General features: G+C 44.1%; 2 protein-coding genes across 2 annotated transcripts; both read left to right on the top strand.

The window, feature by feature from the left end:
* The first annotated feature begins 460 nt into the window (after positions 1–460).
* On the top strand, positions 461–5,278 carry opn8c (opsin 8, group member c). The gene is made up of 4 exons (XM_086101068.1): positions 461–1,482; positions 2,269–2,562; positions 2,831–3,162; positions 3,946–5,278. Exons 1-4 carry the CDS (start codon positions 1,305–1,307, stop codon positions 4,444–4,446), a joined length of 1,305 nt encoding a protein of 434 aa, XP_085957194.1. The 5' UTR covers positions 461–1,304; the 3' UTR covers positions 4,447–5,278.
* Positions 5,279–6,118: 840 nt separating this feature from the next.
* Positions 6,119–17,345, top strand: tagapb (T cell activation RhoGTPase activating protein b). Its single transcript, XM_086101065.1, has 14 exons — positions 6,119–6,260; positions 6,505–6,590; positions 8,335–8,505; positions 9,660–9,824; positions 11,323–11,364; positions 11,646–11,727; positions 11,809–11,856; positions 12,482–12,551; positions 12,843–12,988; positions 13,469–13,630; positions 13,916–14,025; positions 14,175–14,361; positions 14,439–14,520; positions 15,052–17,345. The coding sequence occupies exons 1-14, from the start codon at positions 6,186–6,188 to the stop codon at positions 16,143–16,145; spliced, it is 2,520 nt and encodes an 839-aa protein (XP_085957191.1). The 5' UTR covers positions 6,119–6,185; the 3' UTR covers positions 16,146–17,345.
* Positions 17,346–17,945: the final 600 nt, after the last annotated feature.

Below are 17,945 nucleotides of genomic sequence, written 5' to 3'. Positions count from 1 at the left end.
TCTAAATGTGTCTTAATTTAAGATCTAAATGTGTCTTAAATTAAGACACATTTAGATCATAGGGAACACGTCAGGGTGCATTTATTCTTGAAGGGGCTGTTTTCACCTGGCTTTTTCACTTCGAATGTTTTATTTACAGTTTCTCTGATGCCTTTTTTTTTTGTTTGTTAGTACAGCATTCCAACGTCTGTGATGTTTAAACCTACTCATTTGAGGTGAGAACGGATGAAGCCTATTTTGTAGTCTCAGATAGGTTTTTCCGAGGTTTCTTCATGAAATAAAATCCACACTATCTTTCTACTCCAAGCATAGAACACGCTTGTCTTTTTACTCCCAGCAGCTGTAGTACAGCATCATGTTCGCTAGATGGTGATATGATTTGTCATGTGTACGGTGTTGATTGCGGCTGTAAATCCAGACGCGACGCTATTCCGTTTATTTGGTGCAGAAAGAAAGTACATTTGGCTCGTGATAATTACCGGCCCAGAGATGCCAATTCAATCTGTAAACATGTTGGAGTTCTGGAGTTTGGGAATTCACTGTGATATGTCGCACTTGAATGACATCATGGGTCAACGGAACTTCGTTCGTATGGTGGGACGCACTAGAGTGGTGATCTTTTGAATGATATATCGGCATGTCGTGTGTATTATAGATTCATTGTATTCTATTTCGTTGCCTTATTTCAGCCACATTATAGTGCAGAGAGCGATAGGAAACACTGAGTCTTATACTGCAACATGAAAAGGCCTCATACTTTTTTTGTTGATTTGCAATGGCATGCAGGACAAAAATATTACATCAATATGATAATTTTGAGTGTATTGCTTTTTTGTAAAATCGGTTCTTGTACTTAACCTTGGTTTCTTGTTCAACAATGTTTTTTTTTGTTTGTTTTTTTAATGCCACCGAGCCTGTGTATATGAGTATGTGGTTATTTCTCATTTGCTTTAAACCGTTTGCTGTTATTAGTGGGTCGGTTATAGTGGGTCTTTTATACATGCGTAGAACTATGTATTCTCCAAAATGACGTTTCTATATATTCAGCATGTATTTTGTGCTGTTTAAAAGAGCATTTTGTCATACATCACGTTTGGAAGTGCGTGGACCTCTGTGTGCCCCCCAGTCACACTGATGAAGAATTATCGCCCCCACTATTATTCAAGTTGCTCATCCCTGCATTAGAATGTACAGCAGCTACCGCGTTGCCAGTCCGATTTTACACTAGCAGGATGTTCCGCTTTACGCGTATTACCTAGAAGTGCAGTTTCCCTGGCGACAAGTCGCGCGCCTTGGAGGAGATCATGTGGCTGCAAGTAATATACGTAAGAGTTTTGTTCTTTCTATATTTCGTCCACCAACCGGAGATGTTGGAACGGAGCTCCATGAACTACACTTCGGAGAACCTCACCAACACTTTGTTCACGTCCAAGTTGAGCGCCGCTGCTGACATATGCGTGGGACTTGCCATCCTCTCAGTGGGTACGTGCATCACCCCCCCCCCCTTTTATTTATTTCACGTTAAACCAATTTAGATTTGACAACTGTCGTGACGGTATTATTGCTGCTCATAACAATGTTTGAGAGTTGTATCAATTGATCACATATGGTGGAAATTGGATTTTTCTATGGTGTTAGTCTTTGTGCAATTTGACTGTTTTTGTCATTTTTTAAAATGAAAAACGTCAATTCCTCTAGTGATAGTGTAGCCTATTTATCATGTGACAAATATATTTTTTGTATCCGTCATACTCTTAAAAACCCTATACTGGCGTTTTGTTGGCAAAGTGGGGTTGAACAAACTGTTAACATCAGGGCTGCTAATGATTGTGGCACACATGATTTGAAGATAATTATTTCTTAATGGCCCCCTCCTCCCCACACTGCATCAATGCACTTGATTTAGAAAATGGATTCTTTTTTTTATTTTAAATATTAGTCCTAGGTTATTCAGACAAATGCTGAACACGTAATACTTAATTAATAAGGGCATTGTATGTGTTTGTGAGAGAGATTGGCAACCGCTGTGCTGTACTGAAAAAATATCCAAGACATCATGTACTAATCAACCTCCACTTAACTTTCATTACATTAGCGTCACCCAATACCAGTTTGTGGCAACCCCTGAAGTGGACTGCAATTGGCTGGTGATCAGTCCAGGGCACATCAATCAAGCCATGGACAGATGGGCGATATGTTCTTCTTAAAGGAAATACATACAAAAATAATAATTATAAGTGAAATGTAATCTGTTTCTGGTTGCCCCAGTGTTGCTATCAGCTATGGGTAACGGCATAGTTCTGGTGATCTGCTACCGCCGCCGCAAGAAGATGGTGGACTCTGAGCTTCTGTGCGTCAACCTGGCCGTGGTGGACTTCCTGTGCTGCATCTGCTTCTACCCGCTCTCCATCCTGTCATCCTTCCACCACGCGTGGCTGGGGGAATCTCTCACGTGCATCTACTACGGCCTTGGCTGCTATATCTTTGGCCTGTGCAGCATGTTCACCATCGCCGCCATCAGCTTCATCCGCTGTGTTAAAACGTGCTACAGCTTGGTTTATGGTGGGTATTTTGTCTCGATTTAACGTAATAAAATGTCATGACTTTTGCAGTTACAGTATACTATACATGGTGGACAAATGGTTTGCACTTCCCGGGTTTTGAATCTTAATATTGAGTGTGATTAACTTCTCAGCAGGTATTGTGTCTTTTTTTTCCCACACCCCTAAAACTTGCTTTTTCTATTGATTATAATAACCTTGATGAGGACTGGCTGTCCAGAAAGCGGACGGATGGATCTTTCAAGAGCAGTTGTTTTCCTTTTTTTCAGCCGCATGGCTGGAGAACGCCAACATCAGGCTGGTGTGCTGCGTCATCTGGCTGGTGGCGACGGTGTGGTCCAGCTTCCCTCTCTTCGGCTGGGGCGAGTACGTCCCCGAGCCCTACGGACTGTCCTGCACCATCGCCTGGCGAGGCTACCACACCTCGGCCAAGGACGCCTTCTACGTCATCTGCTCCTTCGTGTGCTTTACGCTGCTTCCCGTCTTGATCATCGTGATGTCCCATTGCCAGATCCTCTACAAGGTGTCCCGCTTCTCCTATTCTCTGTCGGCGCAAGGCATCCAAAACAACTTACGGCGTGCTGAGAAACGACTCTCCATGGTGAGCCCTTTGTATTGTTTCATGGCACCCACTTTATAGCCGAAGTCTTATAGTACACAAGCAAACAAAAATCTTGAAATAATTATGTTTCAATTGATTTGAAAATCAACCAATTTGAAGTGTTTGGGCCTGTTTAATCAAACACATCACAGAAATACAGGGTTTGCTCTCTTTCAAAGCAATAAACTTTGCAATGAAATTTAAAAAAAACGGCCGCGTGTTGGTTGCGCGTATTGTTCTGTCTGACTTACATGAGCATAGACGTTATCGTTGCCTCTGTTAGCATTAGCCTTAAGCGAGTAAACTAAAGCTAGGCTAGTTTTAAATACACACGTAAAGTTTCGTCTAATCGTAAACTTAAACTGAGAGCTGAGAGTGTCAATAAAAGGCTGGAAGAATGTTTATTGATTCTGTCTGCCTCAATACAAGCTCTTGCAAGTCAAAGCATAGGGGAAAAAAAACCTCATCCTCAAGACAGCTCGCATCTAAAACTCATATAAGGGGGCACGACTGTATATTGAATGAAAATTCCAAATATATTTGCAGCTTGTCAGAAAGAAATGGTGGATATCTACAGTTTCAGTTCCAGATCATCAAACCTCACATTGCAATGTTCAATCGACAGTACTTTCCATGCAAACACACTGTATTAATCACTCTTCTCTACTACAATTTCTCTTTCACAGACGCTCGGCATATCTTTTGTTGTCACCTAAATCGGCCGTTCCTTTGCACTTCATTATTTCGAATGTCATTTCTTTCTCTCTGCATTTCCTTCCCCAGATGTTTTTCTGCATAAGTCTCGGCTTTGTCATCGCCTGGGCGCCATATGCCATTGTGTCCTTCCTCTTCATATTCTACAAGGAGAACCACTACATGGCTCCCGAGGGCTTTGTTTTTCCCACTCTCTTTGCCAAAAGTTCCCACATCTATAACCCGTTTATTTACTTCTACTTCAACAAGACCTTCCAGAAGGAGCTCAGGTCCCTGCTGGTCTCTTTCTTTCCCAAAATGGGAGTGAATCGGGTCGGTGTCCATGCCGCTTCCAGCCACCCGGCCCCCGACCCCGTCTACATCCAGCTCCAGGAGAGAGTCCCCATCCGTAAGGCGTTTGCTTCATCTCGCGGTCAGACTGGGGGCGAAGGCAGTAAAGGCACCAGCGGTAACCACGTCCAGGAAAGACTGGTGCACACCTGCAGGGGGTCCACGTCAAAGAACCCCAACATTCTCTTGAAAAATAAAGCTGAAAACAATTCTTTGCCTGCCTGTGAGAGCTCCATCTAGACAAAGCAAAGGCCCCAAGACGCAAAGAAAGCAGTGTTTCAAGTGTATAGAATCAGCCGGTGAATTCATTCGGCGTAATTAACACCCTTTTTCTCGCATTCCCTTTCAGCGCAAGGTGCGCTGTTACTTCTTTGTAACATGAATTGATTAATTCCTTTCTTTGGAGTTTTAACACAACAATATCGCCGCACGATATTTATCATACACGCATTGTAGCTGTCCATCATGTTTGCCGCATACTCATACGCAGATGCAGCAGGGGAACCCGGACGCCAAAGGGGGTGGCAGCCGCCCGCTCGGTTCGTCGGTCTTGGTTTGGTTGGGTGCATTTGTGAAACTGCAGTGGCACAAGTGATCTGCCAGGCCGATCTGTTGAGTGCCAGAGTTTTCAAGATGCGTACTGTGTAATATGTCGTCCTTAAGGCAGTCCTTTTCACTTGCAGGCACATTAGACATATGCATCAGTCATATGATGTTTAAATTAAGATATCCTTTATTTGTCCCGCAATGGGGAAATTACAATCAGACTTAAGAAAGGAAAACGCTGGGTAGGGAGAGGCAAAAAAAAACCACGCTCGAACTATCCTCTTCTGAATAGTTGTGACATTGTACGACTATAAGCTGTTGTTGTGGAACTGTCGTCTCCTTGAGGTGTGGTTCAAAAAATGATCCGTGAGACATGTACGCATGGCGGGCTTACTACTATTACCTGTTACAAACTACGAAGGTAGCAAGTGCTGTATTACTGTACTCTGATGTTTTTTGTGTTGTGCTTGTTTTAACCTTTCCATGTGGTTGCATACGGCTTACTGTATATGTTCTTCTTTTTAAAAAAAAGTTATGATCTGAAATGGAAATATTTATTCATTGAATATATCATCTACACCATAAGAAACACAACGTGTATTTTTTTTTTTTAGCTAAAACAGTCATTTAAATTGGACCCAATATAGAATATAAATCTTCTTTTCTTTTTGCCCCGATCTGAGCAAAATGATTGTCATTTAAAAAAAAAAGTCTGATGAGTTTGTGTGGACTGTGTAACTTACCTTCAGAAGCTGCAGCTGATCAAACGTCAGATCATTCACAGGCACCTCAATGAGCTCTAGAGTCTGGTCATTTTTCTGGAAAAAGGCACGCGACATCCAAGTCAAGATAAGGGATTGTTTTCCCATTTGACATGCTTCTACCATTCCACGTGACACTGTGCAAAAGTCACTGTGTCAATGTATTGCAATGTGGGGGCATGACCAAGGCTGTTTGCACATAAAGATGATTCCGATGATTCCAATTCAATGAACCAGCCGAGGATGTAGAGTCCAGCTTTCGCCCAAAGTCAGCTGGGATAGGCTCCAGTTCTCGGTGTAGAAAAAAGATGGATGGACCCCTTGTTAGCGTTTAATAAGTCTCGCATGGGGATCTCATTATGTAAGGAAGCTGCACCAGTGGAACAAAACAGGGCACGTATCCATGGACCAAGAGAAGGCGGGACAAATTGGGGGGATGGCAACTAGGATCAGACTGGCACCGTCGGACCGGGTCAAGCCCAACCCCCACTGCCCTCTTTTTTTGTGTGTGTGTGCCTGCCCGGCCTCCATTGTTACAGTCCTGACCCTCATTAGTACCAGTTAGGGGGAGTTTTGGAAATCTCTTCAGTAATTGCTCATTTGCAAAACCGCCATTGAACCGAGTACTCCCGAGTTCTTTCCCTTCCACTCGCAGAGTGTCAAGCGACCAGCATGGACGCTACGTTTAGTGGAGGCATGGCGATGAGGAGAGGAAGCTACGATGAAGCCGCGGCCTTTCTGCGTCCTGTGAGTACTCTATTGGGGCTGATGTTCTGCCACAAAAACATTGATGGTTTTGAAGGATATGGAAATGAGCATCGGTGACCTTTTCACCTGTGACCCTGGACAGGATAGGTAGTAACAAATGGAAGGGTGGGTGAGTGATGAATGAATAATTCGTGTTGGGTGGTGAATCTGAGACCTCTCGTTAGTGTAAATGACTTAAGAAACGCTCTCACGGCTTCAGTAATTGTTTTTTGTTTCCTTACAGCACTTCCGAAATATGGCTCAGCGACGTCGCTCCGCCCCGTCATTGGTTTTGGGAAAGGCTTTGGCCATGCCGTGGTCTCCAATCAGGTTAGTGGGACAACATCAAAGCTGTAACTCTTACGAAACTATCAGAGCGAAGTGTGCAGTCGCAGGAAGTGTGTCATAAAAATGCCCACTTGTAGAAGCATATTCACACCTGACTGAGTGGTCGGTGAATCGCCATATTGTGGGGTCACAACATGGCCCACAGGACATGTCCGGTCCATCCAACATTTAAATTATCAGGAGTCCAAAATTGTTACATTCATTTAGCCAATTTTACTGGTTTAAAAAAAAAAAATGTTTTCATTCATTTTTTATACAACTTTTTAAAAAAACATCTATATTCAACCCCGAGAGCATAAAATTGCCCATCCCTGCTTTAATCTCGAATAAAATGCAATAAAAACAGAATTTTCAGAATTCTAACTGTAACCGCGTTCAAATTCATTTGCATTTCTTTAATGTCATACATTTCAGAGATTCATTTACATTGCGTGATACACCCACGGTTGTGGTCGAGTGGCATTTTTCACGCGTGGGCTACTTCCTCGTGGCTCACTTTCATTTTTCTTTTTTTTTTTTGACAGCAACTTAAAAACAAAGTGTTAACACAATTGCTTGCGCGAAGACCACCACAAACTGTAGCTGACGACTTTCAATAGTGGGCGAACATAATGACCTTTCTTTTTTTTGGGGCGGGGGGGGGGGGGTGTGAGGGGGCAGGGGACTGAAGTATGCACTTAAAGTCATACTGCATGACATGAAACAATACACACAAAGGAAGGCCAGCTGAGCCCCGGACATATGTAATGGCATAATGGGTGCTTATTATGATCCGGAACTGACCAGTTCCAAATACACGTGCGTCATTTTTCATTGGCTGTTAAATTTTGAGAGACGTGGGCATTCATTTTCTTTACATTAGCGAGTGCCATTGATGTTACTCACAGTTGTGAGATGAGATATGAAGCAGCCAGTTATCTTGATGGAGCATAATTGACAAGAAGCATTCAGGGGAACATTTTAATCTCGGCCCACTAGAATCTCTTCAGCCCCTCATGCTGTTCTTTCGCGAGCTATGGTGGAAGGTAGTTTACACAAATCGTCCTGTCTTTCACTATACCGTATGCGACCGGCATCGATAGATGAACGCCGTCATCGGGACCATAATGAGAATAAATGCTGTGGAAAAACGGACGGCTGTACCTTTTTGTTGTCCGTACAAAAAGGTAATCGCGATCAAAAGTGAGTTTCAGCCAGTTGGTTCTCAGTTTGACAAGTTTCGGGTGACAGGGGAGAGCACCGCACGCTCGATGAGTCAGAAGTGTCATCGTTGGTTTCGCAGACATTCATATCCAAGAATGCTTCTATTTATGTTGGACCTCCGCATTGACTCCTGAGGTAGCAGCGTTGTTTTAATAAGAGCATCCTATTGACGGTCAGATCAGCGTTTATTCCGCGGAATATATGGGGGAAAATGTCAAGTGAGGCGTAAAATAAGCGAGGTAGTCCTTTTGATATTAAAAACGGATGGCGGCCTTCTTTGGTTGTCATTTCGTAGCCGAAATCAATATACAAAGTTTTAAAGCCATGATGATTTTATATGCCATCAAAGTTTCATAAGATTTTACTCGTCCCTATCAGTTCTTCATTGCCGCATGCTACGTTTAGTATGCTATGTACAATAAAAATCTGTCTGTCGCCCCCTCTATCCGTCCATTCCATTGTTCTCCTTTAGGCCACTATTAGCTCCTGATGCTCGTGTGTGTGTGTGCCTGGTCTCTCTCAGAGAGGAGCCCTCCTGCTGGGTGTCAGTGGAGCACAGTCCCTTCGTCCACGGCCTCACCAGTGAGAACGGAGAGCTGCTGCTGGACGAGTGTGTGCACGTGACGGAGGGCACCAAAACGAGGGAGCGACACCTCTTCCTCTTCAGCGACGTCATCGTCTTCGCAAAGCTCAAGTGAGATGCCCGCCCGTGACACGAGTTGCATCCGCAAAACACAGCGACGCACTATAAAACGTTGCAAGTACGACGAAAATCAAGCCCGATTTCCATCTCCAGTGGGTCTTGAAACTCATCCAAAATCATCCAGTGTGACCAAAACCTTGCTGTGCAAGTCTGACCTTCGCAACCCATCGCATCACGTTTATTTCATCGCCCATCAAGTTTGAGTTTGGAACTAACAGAGACGCTTACATAAGTATGGACTGAACCACCAAACCACCAAGTTAAACCACACCCACCATCACATATTTTCCAAAATGATTCATACTCTCGTTCAGTACATCCACATCCCAATTTCTATGTTTATAGTTGAGCAGAAATAGTTGATCCAGATGGAAGTTTCCAGGATCCCTTACAATGCTACGAAAAATGTCCTCAAAATTATCAGTAGATATGTTCCTCCTTAATTACTGTCCATACAAATCCAATTTTCCTTATAATAAATAAGCTGTACAATGAAATTGGTGTACCGCAGGGCAGCCATAATTTATTGAACATATTTTCCACCACACTAAGAATATACTTTTTTTTTTTTAAACTGTCATTTCAAACTGGTTTGTGTTCTAATACGGGCATGTTCTATTCATAAGAGTAGCAGAATATGAGAGTGAAAGGGGAAGTCGAGGCAAAATGGGTGTTTTTAGACTTAAATACAGAGAAGGGAATCCCCGCGGAGACCAACCGCCGTTGTTTAGTCCCTCATGACTAAGCAGTGCCAAACCGTTGTTTTCTTCACAAATAATAACAGTGATGTCGTTTTAAATGGGCGATTCCTCGCAAGTCGATACACAAACTCAAGAGTCGGTCTCATTCGTTTCACGCTTGAGTCAGAGTGGATGGAAATTTGGAAGTTCCTCCGTGGGAGGCAAGACAACTCTCATTTCTCGACCACACACTCTGCCCACTGTTCCAGTAGGGCCACCTAACAACGTGTACAGTAATTATTGTAAACAGACTCTGTGGGGGATTTGAATGACATGTTGAGATGTTTTTTTAAATTGTTGATAAGTACACTGTAATAACGTCCTTGTGGATAATCAGAGCGCTTAGAGCATATATTGTGTTGGGATAATTGCAGCAATTGATTTTCCCCCCCTGCTCTCGCGCAGGTCGACATCCAGTTACCGTCTCAAACACAGAGTGAAACTGGAGGATGTCTGGCTTCACAATTTCCAAGATGAGACCCAGCGCGACGAGGAAACGGCGGAGGACGCGGGTCTCGGCGTGACCCTCGCCGTGGCCTGGGGCCTCACTTTTTGTCTGGTGTGTTTTGGGTGAGTTGAGATTTGTTTTGTACACAGCGTCAACAAAAACAAGCGACGCAGCTCTGAACTCATAGAAACAGTATTCGCGTAAACTATTTTAATCTTGCTTTAGGAGGAAGTGAATCTAGCCGCGAATCAAATATGACATGCTGGATTATTATTATTAACATTGTCGATACGACGACGCTATTTCTAAAATGAATCATTCAAATCATCCCGACATAATGACGGCTACGTTGGCATTGTGCTTTCAATCGATCCCACTCGCCGCTGTTTGTTAAGCTGTGTCGGAGACAAAATCTATCTTTGTTTTGCTCGTGAGGCACCATCTTCGTCTCCTTTGACCCCAAAGGCCACTCCTTCCCTTACGGTGAAAGTCTCATCAGGCGGGATCGATTGACGAGGAGGGCGCGGCGCACTTTTGTCAGCGGCTTAATGCGCTTTTGATGTATACATACTTCCCTTTAAGTTTGTTGATGGAAAATTCATTTCATGGAAGTTTTTATTCAATTTTAACTTTCATTATTCTAAACAGTTCATATATTTTCGTGGACACAGCCCTCTAGTCATCCATCCGTCCATCACGTCCCACGCATCATTTCGAGGCCACTGGCAGCTCACTTGTGAACCAACTGCTCGCGGAAGACAACCAAATCATGTGATCTGTGGTTCTCCGAAAAATAAGGAAACGGCAAAGAGAAAGTACGCTCGGCGACATCACAAGACCAAAATGTTGCAAACGAGCATTGGTGTAAGTGTCGGTCAAACCGATCCCCCCTGCGGAGTTTCTGTGGAAAGACTGGCGCTTCTAATAAAGTACCGTGTCACGTAAAGTGAAGGGCGACAAAAGCATTTTCGCTCACGGTGGCAGCACTTCAAACGCAAAGCCACAGAAATAACACGAAACCATTTGAGTATGTGCCAGTTATCAGTGAGTTAACTGTGGTTACACTTTTAGCTCATTTATGCTAACGCCGCAGCTCCATTGACCTTTTGATGCAAACGTGGTCATCTGGTTGCCCAATCAGAGAGGCTGCTTGGTGTGAGGGCCCGTTATGATGTCACTTAGCCGCTTTGCACTCTGGGAAAAAAAAAGAATTTACTGGATTATATTTGACACCTCATGACTGCTGAGGCATTTCAAGGACCCAACAGCAAAAAGTAAATTTCCCACCACCTGCCCCTTTGAGTAAAACGATCAACCAATGGCTAGCGACGTTCCACTGCGTCAATTATGCAGCTGACGTGGGCTCGAACCCCACCAGTTCAAAAGGTGTGGGCACCTGCCACTTTCCACGGATGGACTGCAAAGAGCAAGCAAGGGGGAAGTGGAGGTTGCTCGGTCGGGGGACGCCGTGACGCCTCTTCCTGTTCCCATGACTGACTTGAGTTACACTTTCCACCGCGTCAAAAGAGCCCCGTGACAGCTCGCGCGGTCTCAATTCTTCATTTGATTGTTGCGGTGCGGATTAGAAAGTCGCAGTCATGTTGTCATTTTGCCTTGCAGCTCCCCTGAGGTGAAGGCACGCTGGTTCGACAGCCTCCAAAGGTACGAGACTCCGACGGGTCTTCTGCATCTCCGATGCTGTTTTGTTTCGGATGCTTACATAAAGACAACGAATGACATCATAGAAAAAAAAATATGACATGTCAATAATCTTTTGGGTGACTTCTTTAACATGATTTTTATTTGACTGCAAGAAATCAGATGATTGTGGCTAGGAAATTTGGACCCAAATTAATAGAGGCCTGGATGCATTCATCTCAGAAATTATACATTTGAATTGTTTTTAATTTACATTTATGTGTTAATTTTTTTTTTCTTTGCAGTAAAAGCCAAGAGGCAAAAGCCAGGGCCGGTTGTGCTTCTTGTCCAGACATCCTCATGAAGGTGTTAGGTGGCATCACTCCAGTAAGTAGCATTACCGTCCTTACAGAATGAAAAAGCTTCACTTCACAGCTCTGTCTGATCATTTCTTTGTTTATCATTTAGACTAAAACACTCATTGGAGGCGGCATGGAACAATTTGTCAGCTTTGATGTAAGTAAAAACCTCCTTTTTTTTTTTTTTTTTGCATACCATTTCACCTGGTTGTCGGCCCGTGCACCCAAAGTGATTTCACCATTGTTATGGTTTCACACTTACGGTTTAAATGGCCCACCGTGGTAAACCGTAACCATAACTACCAATTATGTCTTAAATTTATTCCATTACCAATTATGTCTTAAATTTAATCCATTATCTGCAACCCTTTTAGAAATCTAAAATGACTCTCTGCCAGGATTCTACATAAGAGATGTCTTAAAAGATAGAACCAACGTTCTCTTTATGTAACGTGTTTTAATGGCAAGGCTCGATTTTGCAATTCGGACTTAATTGAGCGTCAGTTCGTCAAAGCGCGCGGCCCCGCTTCTTGCGCAATAGAACGTGGTTGGACTCACAAGTACTGTACCGACCTCGAACAATGCTTTTCTTTGAAACTGTAATGTTCAAAACTTTAAATTGGTTCTTAGTTTGAGTCAGTGACGAGTAGTCATTGCCACTGCGGTAGATACTACGACTGAAGTTGTTGGCTGGAAAGAAATAAGCCCCCCCCCCCCCGGCCCCCCAAGTGCATTCTGAAGTTCTTCTTTCATACTCAATAACCGTTTTATTTTGTTGCCAGGGAGATGCAAATACCTCGGCAGTGTCCCAGTTGTTGAATAACCAAGAGGACAAGCTGATGCAGACGCTGGGTGAGTTGAGAGCAACTTCCCCTTTTTTTTTTGTTGCAATTCTTCCCTCAATGGCAAGTGCGCAACAAGGGAGGGGCCCCAGCAAAGAGTGCCATACGTGCGGTGGCACGAAAGCAAAGTTGAAAACCGCATTTGCACAGAGGGAGGAAATACACAAGTGCAAAAAAAAAAAAAAAGGGCTCTCGGTCACTATGGCACGCCTCACGCACGGCGCACTTTAGAATGAGTTGAGTGTCACCGAAGTGCGGACGTCGGTCAAGCTGATGGATGGCACATTATTGATCCCGGCAGAAACGAAATGGAACTTGGTGAGAAAGCTGAGGAAGGGTTCGAGTTTCATCAGCAAAGCGGCTCAATCAGACGCCAAAACTCAACTTTTTGGACGGCCCCTCTGCAAAGTGTGCCCCGATGACAACTCGCTCCCTAAACCCATCACAGTAAGTCATTTGTTTGACTCGGAACTCTTTGGGCTCAGTGCTGGCCATTTGTGTCCATTTTGATGGAGGAAGAAAAAAAAGAGTCTGTTTTAATGCAAATGTAAGGAAACTTCCAAGTATTATTTTTATCAGATTTTTAAAGTTCCAATTTCCGCTGCTGTAAAAGCCAAACTCTGTTTACATTCGATTGTACCTGTAAATGTGCATCGTGGCCACTTAAAATGCATAAAGATATATTTTTTCAATTCCTTGTGATTGAATTCTACAAACAGGGATTTTTTTCATGTTATTTTTATCCGATGACAAAATGTATCCATTTTTGAACAGGGGAGAAATTTTCTAACCTTTTTTTTTTCAAATTCAATTAATCTGTTGTCCAGGTTGCTTAATTAGCACGACAAATCACCCAGGCACATGTAATTGGATGTGCCAACACGACAATGTTGACACGGTTAATCTCATTTCAATTCCTTTGGCCAGGAGATGCTTGTGTTGCTGAGGAAAAGGGGGCCGTCCACAGAGGGGGTGTTTCGGAAGCCGTGCAACAACAAGAACATGAGGGACGTCCGGGACAGGCTCAACAACGGCCTGGAAGTGGACATGAAGTCGCAGCCTGTCGCTTTGCTGGTCGGGTTGCTCAAAGTATGTCCCTCTTCTGACTTCACCTTTCATTATCTTAAGCGGTGTCATTTTATTTGTTTCGTTACCTCGCCTTACCATGCGGGGTGGCATGTCAGGTCAAATGAACGCAAGAGCCTCTATGCATAAACTGTACAAGGAAAAAAAAAAGCTTTCTACTTTCCGAGCGACTTTACAATGTACTTCTCTTTTTGCATAAGTGCTTTAATTTTCCATAAAAATGTGGATTTCTCCATGCATGATGTGCACCACTCTGGTCTAAGTACTGCCTGTCATTGTTGTTTTTAGAGTTTTCTAAAAGAACTCCCTGGGAGCCTGCTGATGTGTGACCTTTACAAAGAGTGGATGGCGGCTCTGCAGAGGGAAGAGAGCCAGCAGAGAGAGCGAGCGCTCAGAAGGTGGGCCCATGAGTCTCACTGGCATCATGACATCAGTCCTGGGATTAATGGCGCGTTTTAAGAAATTTGATTTGTATTTGTAACTAACATGCAATTTGTTGGCTTTCTTGCTGTTTGTTTTTTTCCCCAACCGCGTTCCTCTTCATCAGTGTGGTCGACAAGCTCCCCAGGCCCAACAAGGTCCTCCTACAGCACCTGGCCTGCGTCCTCTATCACATCCTCGACAATGCTGACGACAACAAGATGGACGCCTATAACCTCGCGGTTTGCATTGCCCCGACCTTGCTGCAGATGGAGGTCACACCGCTTGATGACCAGAAAGAAATGATGAAAAAGGTAGTTCTTGATCTGCGTGCTGCGGGAAACCTTGGCCTAGTTTGATATTTATTCATTTATTTATTTTTATGCTGCAGGTCACGGCGCTCACTCAGTTCCTGATTGAACACTGTGAGATCCTCGGAGAGAATATCCCACACCTCCTGGATACCGATGAAGGTGCGCAAACAAAATAAAGAATATTGAAGAGTCTTCAAACTGCTAGTCAGATACCAAGAAAAGAAACCAAATCTAGCTAGCATTGCCTTTGGCTTTGATGCCATCAAAACATCTTCCTATAGCTTTGCTAATGTTGCCAAGTGACAAACAAAAATGCTAAATTAGCTAACAGGTTAAAAAACAACTTAGCCGTATGTTTTTTTTTTTCCTGGTTAGATGGTCAATTTTTTTAATACAATCAAGAGATGACATCAAAGTATTATTCTAAATAAAGCCAGGAGGAGAACATGCTCTCTGGTTCACATTTTGCCTTATAATTCCCCAACATCCAGAGACAAAAACATTTTGGAATATCAAGTAAAATGCTTGAGGTGCTTAAGAGGGTGTTGATAAAGGAGTAGAACGTGAACTCCAAAAGTTTTCAAATGTCAGGAACCAAAGTAAAATGCCATCATTGCACTTAAGTCCGTAAGCAAATTACTTAATGGCACACACATCTGCACGTTCTTTAACAGAGCATCTCTTTTGCAGACTCGGTGTCCTCGCAGCATCACGACTCGGCGTATGACAGCACCGATCCAGATGGGGACGGCGAGGCCGGCGGAAGCGGTTCGTCGCCCTCCCTCAGCCTCAGCGTCACCATTTCCACATGCTCATCCGACGCGATCTTCGATTCCAAGCCCGCCTTCAACCGTCGCTGCTCCGAGCCCATCATCCTGCCCCCGGTGGACGTGGTGAACCTCTGCGCCCATTCCCGGAGCCATGACGACTGCTCTGTTGAGAACTTTACGGAGCAGCCTTTGAAAAAGCGAGTCTCTGAGGGCTCCTGGCAGCGGCCCGGTTTGTGTTTTTCAAAACCGAGCGGCATCGGCCGGTTTAGCGACACCGTGAATCAAATGATGGGCTGCTCCAGCTCTTCCCTCGAGAGCGCCGCCTCCAACCAATCCGAGGGCTCCGTGTTCACCAGCTCCCCGGCCGGCTCGCCACCGTGCTCCAGGAGAACGAGCCAGAGCATCGCGGCCCCTGCGGGACCTCAGCAGGACTCAACCTGGTTAAATTCAGATGAGATGAAGCGTTCACACTCGTTGAGGGCCGCCTGTAAGGTTCTGATGCGCACCAGGAGTTTAGGAGGCTTTGGCAGAAACAGTCTGAAGAAGGAGCGCCAGAACGAAAAGCCCTTCCCTTGCGAAACGCTGCGGGAGGACTCGCAAAGCGAAGCGGTCTCTCCGGCCGAGCCCAGGCGCCGCCCCCTGTCGGCCATCGAGGTGTTCAGGCAGATAGACAGTCGGCTGGCCTGCAGCCCGCCTTCGTACGAGCAGGCGTTGCACAGCGCGCTTCTTGCTCCGCAGTACGCTTCCATGACAGTACATGACGCCATAGCTCTAGAGAGAGGATCCCGACCGTCTTCTGGGAATTATTCCTCCTCGCCGAGCTACTTCAAAAACCGTCGCAGCACCGACAGTTGCACGCAAGAGACACAAGAGAGTCTAGAGCACAGGCTGGTCTTCCGCCAGAGGGCCATGTCCGAGTCGGTGTCCGCAGCGGGTCAACGGGAGGCCGCGTCACGACGATGCAACCAGTCGGTGTTTGAGGAATTTCCATATGCTAAAGAGTCCTACGTTTAAGCGGCCATCTCTTCAAAGCTTCGAAACCCGTAGCTTCAAAGCCACTTTGCGCGTTCTACTTTTGGCCGGAATTTCATTCCCTTCCCATAATTGTGCCTCAGCAGTACAATGTGCGCCCGATTGCTCCCCTAACGGTTCAATCATTTTGTACTCTGACATAACTCTTGACAGCGTCATGAAAAAAAAGGGGCCGTGTTTCTAGGCTACGGTCGTTCTGCCTCCGGTTGAACTCATCTGGACGAATGTATGTACAATGCACGTTGTTTATTCTCTGAATTCCAGATACAATTATGTGTTATTTCAACATCACATATGTATATATGTATGAATACTGTACATGCCATTCTTGAGTCGTACTATTACAGAGTACAAATGTATTGGTAGATATTTAGTCTATCAAAAAAAAATGAAGCTATGAAAAGTCTTGTCTGTTTTGAATGTAATATTGAATGCAGTGCTGTGTCAAAGTCTTTGGCCACCACAAGGTGTGTGTTCACATTCTCATGTATAGTCTCTCTTCTTGCTACACATGTCATCATGTGAGAAATAAAAGTGCACTGCAAAGGAAGGTGACACTAAATACGTCCCAATTTCACCTTTTTTGTGTCATTTGCTTGTCTAGAGACAGATTATCATGTCTGGTCATTTTTGCACTGCTAAACAACACGATGTTAATGGCCTCAGAATTTTGCACTGCACTGTATATAAGTATAGAAGTGAGTTACAGCAAGTATGGTTTTTTTTTTTTGCTTTGTTGTAATGGGCTTCTTATCCCATGACATTAAATCACACTGTGGACGATGAAACTTCTTGATTTGAATAATGAAAAAGAACGGTCGGAGTGGAACTTCTTTTGCATTTTTGCGTTTGAAAAACTACTGTCACAATCCACTTCCCTTTGCTACGTCAGTTGCGCAACAGAGTGAGAAGAGTCATTGAGACAACGCTGTGTTCTGACGCGTGAAGAAGGAAATCAGACACGGTCACATGGACGGATTTGGTTTTTCTCTGAATTGTTGTTCCTCCCTGTGACCTTCGATGTGCTTCCTTCCGTGTTTGATAACAGCAAGTGGCTGTAATGCTCAACAAATTGATGATATTGATCCATTTTGGATGAACCGATGAGCTCTGACATCTGAAATTGGGCATTTCTTATTTAATTAAGCTTATCAAAAGTAGGAAAGAAATTATGGAGCTCAACATGGCAGTACTACTCGTTTCCCCTTTCAATTCATTTTGTAGCGTGTCGAATGCATGAACATTTATTTTCTTATTGCTTTAAAATAAATGACCCAAATTGTGCCAATTGCTCTTGTGAAAGGGGTGCCTGGAGTGTGAAACAAAGATGATGCTGTGAGTAGGGAAAAAAATGATGTGTGGACTCATGCCCTGTCGATTGCATAATCTCAATCGTGGACTAATGAGACGAGGCCAAAGTAGGCCAGCTACTATTTAGCCTTCGATGCCACTTCACAATAAGTGAATGTTCAAGCGTTAACACTGTGACAGAAGTGAATGCACTCATCTGAGCGCAAATTTAGGATTTCTTTCAATGATGAAAACACATGACACGGGCCGAACAAGGTGATGGCCTGCTTTGTTTGGCTATTTGTGTTCCGTTGTAAACAGTGTCAACAAAGTGCTAGCTTTGCCGGAAACATTACATAACTGTGATTATTGGAACGGCTGGTTATGTAACGACACGGAGATGAGTAAGCGGGTGAAGACATTCGCAAATTTATAATACAATTGATACTAGATACTATTTTGGCTATGTGATTGAAATGAATGTGTTAGGTA

This window comes from Hippocampus guttulatus, chromosome 20, assembly GCF_054856545.1.
Source record: "Hippocampus guttulatus isolate MCC_2025c chromosome 20, RoL_Hgut_1.0, whole genome shotgun sequence".
NCBI classification, from domain to species: domain Eukaryota; kingdom Metazoa; phylum Chordata; class Actinopteri; order Syngnathiformes; family Syngnathidae; genus Hippocampus; species Hippocampus guttulatus.
This window is presented reverse-complemented; position numbering and strand designations above follow the sequence as displayed.